This window comes from Lathyrus oleraceus, chromosome 7 (assembly GCF_024323335.1).
Source record: "Lathyrus oleraceus cultivar Zhongwan6 chromosome 7, CAAS_Psat_ZW6_1.0, whole genome shotgun sequence".
Lineage (NCBI taxonomy): Eukaryota > Viridiplantae > Streptophyta > Magnoliopsida > Fabales > Fabaceae > Lathyrus > Lathyrus oleraceus.
Window position 1 is genome coordinate 12,560,228 of NC_066585.1, and position 12,305 is coordinate 12,572,532.

At 35.3% G+C, this 12,305-nt stretch overlaps 1 protein-coding gene across 1 annotated transcript; it reads left to right on the forward strand.

The window, feature by feature from the left end:
* The first annotated feature begins 2,507 nt into the window (after positions 1-2,507).
* Positions 2,508-5,279, forward strand: LOC127100628 (uncharacterized). Its single transcript, XM_051037872.1, has 3 exons — positions 2,508-3,261; positions 3,342-3,527; positions 4,572-5,279. The coding sequence occupies exons 1-3, from the start codon at positions 2,845-2,847 to the stop codon at positions 4,857-4,859; spliced, it is 891 nt and encodes a 296-aa protein (XP_050893829.1). The 5' UTR covers positions 2,508-2,844; the 3' UTR covers positions 4,860-5,279.
* Positions 5,280-12,305: the final 7,026 nt, after the last annotated feature.

Genomic DNA, 12,305 nt, shown 5'->3' on the forward strand with positions numbered 1-12,305 from the left:
ATAATAACAACAAAAAACTCTAAAAACTTTTGTGTGGACTGTTGGTTTGATCTTGGACAAATGGACTTAGAATCTAGGCAACATTCCTATGCTAAAGGACTTGGCCAATGCCAACTTATTGAGAAACCAAGTACTTGCAATTTGAAACTTCATCTGATACATCATTCAAGATCCTTTTGAGTTCATCTGCAACATGATCATTTTGAAGTTGTTATTTTGAACCTGTGACTTGTGGAATTCATCTGTTACATGGGCAAATTTGAAGAAGATTATGAAGTGGATAAGCTTGGATGTGGCCATATTTATTTGATGCCTTGCTCTTCAAGATAATATAATTGTGCATTTGTGTGTTTCTTGATTCTAAAAATCCAAGGGAATTCTTGGTTTCTATTGACATTCTTGTCTATTGGATTGCTACCCATTTGGTCAGATCTTTTCAACTCTAAACTTTTAATTTTTGTACATAGGATAATCTCTTCATCTACTCCCCATTTCTTTAATTTCAAAAATCTCTCTCCCTTTTCAAAATCTTCTTTGTGTGAACTACTTTTGTTCTAAACTTTGACCACTTTGCAAAAAGATATAAACTTTGGCCTTATGCTATTGCATTTTCAAACTTATTTTCTTAAATCAAACTTGTAAATAAACTTAATTATACTTGACCTAAACTTTCAAAACTCCAAAAAGAACTAACTCATTCAAACCATTTTTAGGCCTTTGTGTCTTTCAAACTTAAATTTTATTAAAAGCAACGCATCCACTTTGAAATTTGTATCACGAACTACGAGGTTTTAATCCCTCATTTTTATGTTGGTACGTAGGCACAAGATCGAAGGTCTTGTCAAACACAAAAATATAATCAATGAATTCTTTTCTCATCCCCCCATTGTATTTGTTTGTAAACATCACTTTATACCAAGTACATATGCACACAAAAAGGGCTCCCTAGGAGTACCTAGGACACTTTGGATGCTAACACCTTCTCTTTGTGTAACCAACCCCCTTACCTGTAATCTCTGACATTTTATTAGTTTTGATTTGAAAACTTCTTACTTTTGGGTTTTGTTTGTACTTTTTCCCTTTTCCTTTGGAAACAATAAAATCGCGGTGGCAACTCTTGTTATTTGATCTCTAGCTTATCCATAACTTGATGATCATGAATTTATCGCTACAGTGAGAAGTATATCTTTATATTTTTTTTAAATGTGCCACCATGTGCTTATTCTTATCATTTTATTAGGTAACTCATCTCTTTAATTTTAAATGAGTTATTTTCATCTATTTTGTTATATATGATATTTTTGCTTTTTTCTATGATTATTTATCCTCGACTTTTAATAATACCAAGGGGGAGAAGTATACTATTAGATGGAGAATACTCCAACATTTTTCTTCTTAACTTCTATTTTAAGTCATCTTCCTAAGATATGCTTTGGCATCATCAGGAAGGGGCAAATATGATTATGTGCTTAACAGATTTAACAAGTCTTGATGATGACAAATGAATAATATAATCTATCATAAATATCATCATGTGAATAAAAATATTATTTAAGTAAATCATAAAGAGATAAGTTAGTGATGATTCTCCTAAAAGAATCACATGCTAAAAAACAACATCAAAAAACAATGTTGTATTAGTGAATGTACAATAGCGAGAGAATGAAGATCTTCTCACGTGGTGATTGTGAGAGACTCTCTGTTTAATATCTAGAATTAATGGATTTCCTCATCAATACTAATATTGAGGTATTTATAAAGAAATCATTGGTCCTGAGCTAGAAATCTAGGAAGCAGTTTCCCTCATCCCATGATCAGAAACATGATGGTAGTGGAAGACTCATTCTCCCTAAAATTGTGGGGGAGATGGCTTCGCTTTGACTGATATACCTTTGAAACCTCATAGTCCATGTGTGATAAGAGGAAGAGATCAAAGATCTCAGAATGGAGAGATGTTCCAATAAGACCGCTTTAAGGTGATTCAGGCGATCAACCCTGCTTAGGGCGCTCGGCCAATGTTACCACACTTAGTTTGTGATGTCTCTTCACAAAACCTTCCTCTCCGGACCCACTAAAATTATCTCATTACACAGTATCTCAAACACGATACCTTGGAAAAGTCTAAGTGATTTAATCAAGGCAACGATAATTTATTTTTGGACGAGATTGAGATAATTGAAATCTTCGGGCAAGACTTAGATAGTCGAGTCCTTCAGGAGAGACTGATACAATTGAGTCCATCAAAAAAGACTTAGATAGTCGAATCCTTCAGGAGAGACTGATACAATTGAGTCCATAAAAAAGACTTAGATAGTCAAATCCCTTAGATGAGACTTAGATAATTGAGACATTCATACGAGACTAAGACAATCGAGTCCCTTATATAAAACTCATGATTATATATTAGGGAGCAAAAGTTAACAAAAAATCAAAATGAAGAACTAAAGTGTATTAAAGCTTTATCATTTATTTTGTGTGATGAGTTGTGTGAGTCCAAGTTTTGCATGTGCTTAAAATAGATTTAGCTATCTTGAAGAGCAGATTCGTAGAACATTCGTGTAATGTTGTGTGACAACTGTAATGCAGCTGTTTGTTTGTTTGATTTATAATTACATTTTTCAGTCTTCACTGAATCAAACCACCGCCGCAAACCATTCACTCTTCCTAAGCCCTTTGTCGTGTCCTTTTTATTTCACCATTATTACTACTATCTTGTTAATGTCTTAAAACACTTTATTACTCCTTTTAAAATACAATTACTCTAATCCTAGTACCTTCATATATCTTTGAGAGAGACACAGAAAAGACACAGATCTATCAGATTTAAGAATTCTCAACAACAAGATGCATGCAAAGACAGACTCCGAGGTTACTAGCCTTGACGCATCTTCCACCACAAGATCCCCTCGTCGACAAGCATACTATGTTCAAAGTCCATCTCACGATGGTGAAAAAACAACTACCTCCTTCCACTCAACTCCTGTCATCAGTCCAATGGGTTCTCCGCCTCATTCCCACTCTTCCTCTAGCCGTTTCTCCGGTTCCCGCAAAATCAACAACAACCACCGTAACGCCAAACCTTGGAAAGACATCGATGTTATTGAAGAAGAGGGTCTTCTTCAAAACCAAGATCATAACCGTTCTCTCTCTCGTCGTTACTATTTCCTAGCTTTTATTCTTGGCTTCTTTCTTTTGTTCACTCTTTTCTCTCTTATCCTTTGGGGTGCTAGTAGACCCATGAAACCCCATGTCGTAATTAAGGTGAAGTTTCCATTTTTATAACATCTTGTGGTTGTTATCTTAAATGGGTATTCATCCATTTTTTGTTTTTTGTTTTGCAGAGTATAAAATTCGATCATGTTAGAGTTCAAGCTGGTTCTGATGCAACCGGTGTGGCTACTGATATGATCACAGTGAACTCAACTGTCAAATTCACATATCGGAACAAAGGCACATTCTTTGGTGTTCATGTTTCGTCCACGCCTTTAGATCTATCCTATTCAGATATCGTAATTGGCACCGGCGATGTAAGTCTATCTCTCTAGATTCTTTGGTGTTCATGTTTGACTATTAGTCTTCAATTGCAGAAAGTCAACACATCTGTCATCGTTGGATCGAGATCGCTAGATTTTCAATCTAGTGATCCCGATCCAAGAGTTGACAGTAGGCAATTCATGTTCAATACTTTAAGGGTTAGGAGAATGTATCTGATGTTTGACACATGTCAGAATCACAAACATCGGTCACGATATTATCAAAAATCGCTAACATTAGGCAATCTAGATTCAATACTTTAAAGGACATGATGAGTGTGTATATCGTGTTTGACCATAAGTCAACAATTGAACGTATGCGGCACTTCGGAGGAGTTGGATTAAGATCGTGTCGTCTAATTTTTAATGCAATGATCTTAGTCCAACTCATACTAAGGTGTTGAAGCCTGATTCAATACTTTAAGGAGCATGATGGTGTTTGATACATGCCATAATTACAGACACCATAAACTCCAGACAGGATATTAATGAAATAGGCAATCTAGATTCAATATTTTGAAGGACATTAGGGCTAGATTCACTATTTTGAAGGACCTGAAGGTCTACTCTCTCCATTCCATAATTGATGTATCTGATTTATGTATCACATGTCAGAGTCACAGACACAAGATTAATGAAATAGGCAATCTAGATTCAGTATTTTAAGGGATATGAGGGTGTATGATATATGTCAGAGTCACGGACACCAGACACGATATTAATGAAATAGACAACTATATTCAATATTTTGAGGGACACGAGGGTGCTGGACACATGTCAGAGTCACGGACACCAGATACAACGTTATTAATGAAGTAGGCAATTCAGATTCAATATTTTGAGGGACATGGGGTACATGTCAAAGTCACATATACCATATACGATACTTTGATGGGCACGAGTGTGTGTATGATGTTTGACACATGTCAGAGTGTTGTGTTTAATGTTCGTGCGGTCACCTTAATTTCATAATTTGACATCAATTACTGAAAATTGTGTTATGAATCTTTTTGTTCGGATTTGAAAATGTTATTGTAGATGAAGAAATTTTATCAATCAAGGAAAAGTCAAAGATTAGTGAGTGTAGCAGTGATGGGAAGCAAGATCCCATTGTATGGAAGTGGTGCTAGTCTAAGTAGCACAACAGGTATGCCAAGTACACCAGTGCCATTGAAATTGAGCTTTGAGATTAGATCAAGAGCTTATGTGCTTGGAAAATTGGTGAAACCAAAATACTACAAGAAAGTTCAATGTTCTGTCATATTTGACCCCAAGAAAATCAATGTTTCTGTTCCCCTCAAGAAGAATTCTTGCACGTATGATTGATTGAGTAATAGAAAAGTGATTAATTGGTTGAGGATACAGCTAAGAGATGGAAAAACGCGTTTTGTAGTCATAGAAACATAAAGACAGGTTTGGATTCGGTGGAAACTTGTGATCAGCATTACTTTTTTTTTAAACTTTTTTTTTAAATTTTTTTATTTTGTCCCATCATGTGATAATAAGGTTAAGATGTCCTTAATGTATTATTGTATTCATTATGAATGTTGTAATTTTATTATTTTAGGTAATTATTATAGACGAAAAAGTTGAATTATTCTTTTATTAGTTTATGATGTTAGATTTATATATTCTAAGCTCCACCATATGGGTGAAGTCACCTATTGTATTGATGGCCAGCTTGTTCCACACGGTATGCCAATTTTATACAATCTATAAAAAGAATTATAAAGTCAATTCATGTTATCTCTCTCTATCAAATGAAAGAAATAAAAACAAAAGTTAAATATAAAGCTTGTTGTTGTTGAGAAGCTTTATTTTTGTTTGATATGTACTATTTTTATTTATTTATTTTAGAAGTTTTATATGATTATGAATCGTGGTTGGATGAAAGTCAATAGATTAAATATAGAGTATGAAAAATTCTGACAATAATGAGATTTTTGTGTCTTTATAAACACTGCTTTAATACCAAAAAAAAACATCATAGGGATGTTGTTATATTCAATTATTGCGGTTGTGATGGAATTACTCAAAATTACACGAAATGGGTATAGTATGGTGAAGCGACAAAAAAGAGGCCTATGTCACATATAGTTGAAGATGATAAAGTTATGAATGATACTTTAGAAGACATCATTCGTGATATTAGAGTTGATGCTTTCAAGAATGTTAATGTGATAGATACATTGCGAAGAGACATGGAAGATTCGTTGTATCCGGGATGTAAAAAATTTACAAGATTGTCAGTTGTGTTAAGACTATTTAATCTTAAGGCAAGAGGTGGATGGACGAATAAAAGTTTCACTGAATTGCTTGAATTGTTGAAAGAAATGATTCCCGAAGGTAACACGATGTCGAACTGTACTTATGAGGCCAAGAAGATATTGTGTCCAATGAGTTTGGACTATGTCAAAATACATGCATTTCGTAATGATTGCATATTATATATGAAAGATTTAGAAAATATGAAGGAGTGTCTGAGGTGCGGGGAGTCACACTACAAGAAGAATGGCAATGGTGTTGATGACGATGATGGTGTAACTAGCAAGGGTGTTCCTGCCAAGGTGATTTGGTACCTATCGATAATTTCAAGGTTCAAGAGAGTGTTTGCTAATGTTAGTGACGCAAAGAATACTATATAGCATGCAGATGAAAGAGTGTGTGATGGAAAAATTAGCCATGTAGCCGATTCATTGTAATGGAAGAAAACTGATTCCCTGTATCCATACTTTTTCCTTGAACCGAGGAACCTTAGGCTTGGACTTTTCACCGGCGGAATGAACCTTTTTGGTCATTTGAGTACTAACCATACGCCATGGTATGTTCTTCTCATACTTAACAACCTATCTTCATGGTTGTGCATGAAGCGCAAGTATATGGTGTTATCAATGATGATTTCGGGTCCAAAACAACCAAGGAACGACATTGATGTTTATTTAAAGTCATTCTTTGAAGATTTAACACTTTTGTGGGAAGAAGGTGCTGATGTTGATGATGCGTATATAGGTGATAACTTAAAGTTGTGTGACATGTTGTTTTGCACAATCAATGACTTTCCTGCATACGGTAATTTTTCTGGATACAGCATCAATGGACATAAAGTGTGTTCTATATGTGAAGTTGATACATGTCACCACCAATTACAAAACGAAAAAAAGACAATTTATCTTGGGCGTCGAAAATTTCTAAGACCTAATCATCCATATCGTAGATTACAGAAGGCTTTTAATTGAGAGCATGAGTTTGATATCGCTCCAAAGCCCTTAACTGGGAAGGAAGTTTATAGAAAACAACAACACATTGAGGTTGTCCTTTGAAAGAAACAAAAAAAAGTATGTGGAGAAAAATATTTAGAAAAAGAGTTGGTCTAGTCTTGATGTGATGCATGTGGAGAAAAATGTATGTGATAGTCTGATTGGAACATTTCTCAACATTAAAGGCAAGACAAAAGATACTAAGAAATTCCGCAAAGATATGGTTGTGATGGGTATACGGCAAGAGTTAGCCCAAAAACAAGTAGGAAATAAAATCTATTTGCCCATAGCATGTCACACTCTTTCTAAAAAAGAAAAGAAAAAATGTTTTTACGATTGTTTGCATAGTATCAAAGTTCCCTAATCGTACTCATCAAATGTGAACAAACTTATGTAAGAGAACAATCACAAATTAGTTGGCTTGAAATCTCATGATTGTCATATATTGATGCAACAACTTCTATCAGTGGCTATCCATGGTATTTTACCAAGAAATGTAAGGGTAACTATAACCAGATTGTTCTTATTCTTCAATGCTATAGGTAGTAAAGTTATTGATCCTATAAATTTCGATGACTTGGAACACGAAGTTGCAGTTATCTTGTGCCAATTAGAGATGTTTTTCCCTCCATCATTCTTTGACATTATGGTTCACTTAGTTGTTCATCTAGTAAGGGATATTAGAATTTTTGGTCCAGTTTATTTATGGTGGATGTATCCGGTAGAGCATTACACGAAGATTTTTAAAGGGTATTGTAGCGGTGTATTCGTCACTTTATGATTTATTGACTAAATCAAAAGCAAAGCATACAAAGAATCGAGTTACCACCGCATTTTTATTTATCCAAAGGAATGGCTAAAAAGCGAACAAAAGCCTAAGAAGTTTTACACATAGAAAACTAATGAAAAGGTCAGAGATTTGGGTAAGGGGTTAATTACGCAATGGGAAGGTGTTAGGCACCCAAAACGTCCTAGGTACTCCTAGGGAGCCCTTTTCACAACTTGTTGTATGAAATGTTATTTGTTTATAAAATATTTATTATGCAAACATGGATTGAAGGGATGAGAAAAGAATGTACAATTTATTATTTTTGTGTTTGAACGGATGAACCCGTTGCCTACGTACCTTTCCATGGAAGGTAAGGATCAAAACGCCGTAGTTCGGCTAAAAGATTTCCAAAAGTAAGTGAGTGGATTGATTCTAAACAAAAGCCCTAAGGTCTTTCATTATCCACGGGAGAAAACTCGACCTTATACAAACAACAAGTCCACCATGTGAGAATAACTTCGACATACTAGAGGGGTTAACCCTGTTTTCAGTATGGAAGTCTTACGGTTCGATCACTAAGGACAAAAGGCGAGATTAACATCAACCACTAAGATAATTGAAACCTGTGGCTAATGTATGAAAACTTGATGAAGAAGTGGACTTGGGCCACAAAAGCAATTGAGTAAGTGAAATTAACTGGTTATGATTATTCACAAAAATGAAGTCAAAGTATGATTAGAATTCAATTCAAAAGAAGTATTGTAAAAATGGAGTTTTGAAAATCAGAGGCTTAGGGCCTAGGTTTCTAATTTGAAAAACAGATGAAAATGTTTGCACAATAGTTTTCAAGTTTTGGGTTAACATGCAAATGGAGGTTTCAAGCAACAAAAGATGGGAGGGTGAGGAAGTAAAACTTCTTAGATGTTCACCTCTTGAGATCATATGTAGATGATTCAAGTGATTCCTTTGGAAAAGGCAACAAGCAAATAACAGATGAACAAAGTAAAATGGATACCGGATGCCAATCAATGGACTTATTCCAATCTCACAAAACAAAATGGATACCGGATGTCAATCAATGGACTTATACCAATCTCACAAAACAAAATGGATACCGGATGCCAATCAATGGACTTATACCAATCTCCTAAAACAAAGAGAAACAAGGATACCAGATGCCAATCAATGGACTTATACCAATCTCCTAAAACAAAGAGAAACATGGATACCAGATGCCAATCAATGGGCTTATACTAGTCTCACAAAGCAAAGAAACAAGGATGCCAGATGCCAATCAATGGACTTATACTAGTCTCCTACCATATCACAGGAAACAAACTGCCAATCAATGGGCTTATGCTTGCCTCCTCCATGGACAAAACAAAATGTTACAAAGTGATGAACAATGTTTATGAAATGATATACAAGTAGTGATGAGAGATGCACAAAGGCACACTCAAGCAAACATGTACAGATGAATCAAGTAAGCAAACAAACAAGTCAATTAGCACACACTATATACAATCAATTAGGCTCAAGCAAGGTTAGGCTTTACAGCCAACTGGAATGGGGTATTTTGAGCTCTTAACCCTAACATTGAGAGTTAGGGTGAAGCAGATGAAATGGAGATGGGGGGTGTGCCTCATAGCTCTTATCCCTGGTCAGGGAGAGCTTTGATTAATGGAAAGTGTGGGAGTTTAGAAAGTAGGAACTCTTCTCCACAAATGATTGACTCTATAAGATCTTGGGTTCTTATTCACAATGCATCAACACATGGTGTGAGCAAAGTGAATGACACACTGAGTAGCAGGAGATGGATTACACATCTCTTTTATCTGCCAATTGCCTCATAAGAGGACTTTACCTGCTTGGCACAAAAATTAAACAATCACAAGCATTGCCTCTTAAGGAGGGCTTCAGACAGGTGCCTACCAATAACAGTAGGTCTTCCAGACTACATGAAGATTAGGGATTATACCTAAGTGGTTAAGCAACCAAGCAAAAGCAAAGTTCAAATGAACTTAAAGCAACTTAGGTACCTGTGGAAACAACTAAACAGATCAGTACAATACTCAGACAAACAGACAACAGTCAATAAGCAACAGGCAATCCCAATGTACAAAATGTGTAAGCCATAAGGCAAAACTCAAATGAGTTAGCATCAACCTACAAAACACACAAGTGTTAGTAATCAAAAGCAAACATCAATATTTACATGATGAAGCATCATCAACCATGGCATTTGAATGCTTTAACCTGAAATCAAAACTCAAATATAAGCAACAAACCACTAGGTCAAAGCCTAGGGTCAAAGATGGAGAAAAAATTTGAAACAGGAGCTGAAATTCAACACAAAGTAACTTCAACCACATATTGACATATCCTAAAAAGGCTCACATCAAAATCATTAACCAAATGCATTTCATGATCAAGTGAAGTCAAAGTCAATTTCAAAGCTCATATGTGATCATCATGAATGAAAAATTCAAATCAAAACAGAAATGATTCAAATAAATATGAAAAACTTTATGCACGTTCAAGACATCCACAACATCCATCACACAAAAAATCAGAAGCATTGGAGATCATTTAGTATGGAAATCAAGTTGCACAAGTTGGACAATCAAAGGTGTGACACAAATTGTCACACCAAGTTAGCACAAGCATAAAACAGCAATGGAGCATAGGAAAAATACCAAACCAAAACCAAAATGTCAAGCAATGTGTCTAGATTCATCATGCAAAATTTCAGGTTCATTGGATAAGAAACAAGCATTTCACAATGAGATAAGCAAGGCAAGGTCACAATTAGACATATGATCAATCAACCTAGAACAAATTATTTTTCCAGCCAGGCACAACTTACACATTCATGCTCATAAAAAACTAGACAGAATAAGGAGCATTTTGCAAAAAATTGGGATCAAATTGGATCAATTTTCAATTTGTTATGATTTTTCTAAGTTGAAGAAAAAAATTGAAGTCAAAAATGAGCATAGCATAAAAAATGGGAGGGAAAAGGAAAAAATAGCAAGACATTTGAAACAAACGCGCTCGGCCAGGATCAAACCTGGTCCGAATTTGAATATTGCGCGCTAAACAAAACGGCAGCGTTTTGGCTAACCCTAAGCTTGGCAACGTGTTTCCAGAATTCGTAGCAAACGCATGAACATTTCGTAGCAAATTTGCAGCAAACTCATAGCAATTCTGGAAATGCTATGAACTTCATAGGTTGAAGATGAAGATCATGATGATCTTCATGTGAATTTCCAGAAAATCCAAAAAGTGTCTAGAAATCACAAACAAATACACCATTCGAATCATCATCACATGCACATCAAAGATCCACAAACAAATCATGCAAAAACATCCTAACCAGACTGAATCGAAGAAAATCATTTCAACATGTCAAATATTCAATCATACATATCTAGCTCAAAACAGCACCAAATCACACGATTCTTTCACCAGATTCATCAGGACAACAAGATCTATAACAATATAGCAACGAATTTGAAAATTAGAGAGGTCGAATCCTGACCTCTTGAAGAGCAACACCTTTGAATCGCGCGCTACAAGCTCAGCCAAGCCTCAAATCTCCTCCACGATGCTTATTGAAGTGATTGATGATGAATTTGAAGCTCAAGTATGCACGAATCCAGCTCAATTTGCAAACTCCATGGATGCTCCAAGCTTTGAATCTGGTTCAATATGGCACGATTTGCTTTGATTCCACATCCAAATCTCCTCAAAAACACCTCATGAGCATGAATCAATCAATAGAAAATGTTCTTGTGTGAAGAATTTGAAAAATATTTTGAGAGAAAAAAAAATTGATGATTCTTGAATCTAGATCTGAAAATGAGTGTTAATGATGAAAACAGTTATGTTTAACCTTATATATGCCATGCTAATCATGTTTAAAACCTGTTTAAGCCTAATGCAATTGAGATTAGCAACTTATGAGGTGTATGTACAAAATGGTATTTTCACCTCATGCACTTCATGCATGCGTGAACAGTGTACAATTCTGGTCCAAAACCTCTCAAACAAGGCCCATGCACACTTTTGAATTTGTTTTGTATGCATACAATCATCCAAAATGGTTTTATGAAACTTCCTTCAAAAATCTTCATGAGTGAGCACATGATTATGCAAGTGGAATTCATGCCATGTAATGGATGTTTTGGAAACTACAAATCATGATGAACAAAATGCAAAAAGAACCACTCATTTTGGAGCTTTGGTTCAAAAGTTATGTCCATTTGAAGTTTCAAGCACACTTTTCCATGATTTGATCATATCTCCTCAACCACACCTTAGAAATTCATGATCTTGGACATTTTGGAAATAGGAGAGAAAGATCTACAACTTTCATGTTCAACAAAATTTCATTTGAAGTTTTCTTGATGATGTAATATTGAGTTGAAGTTGGTCCAAAATCTTTCCATTTTTGGAAAGTTCAAATTATAGGTCACTTGCTATTTTTGGAAATTTTTGACCTGGCTTCAAATTCTTCAATGTGAGTGTTTGAAATGTCAAATGAGACTTGTTTGAACATGAATGAAGTATTTCCAATCACTTCCCACCTCCAAATCCACAGTTGACTTTGCAGTTGACTTTCTAGGTCTTCAGTTGCCTTGAGAATGTTCTGAGGAAATTCAAGCCTCTACCACTTGGGATTTTGCTTCAAAATGGCATCACAACTCATGTGAACTCTTGTGAATGATTGTGGGGTCCAAATCT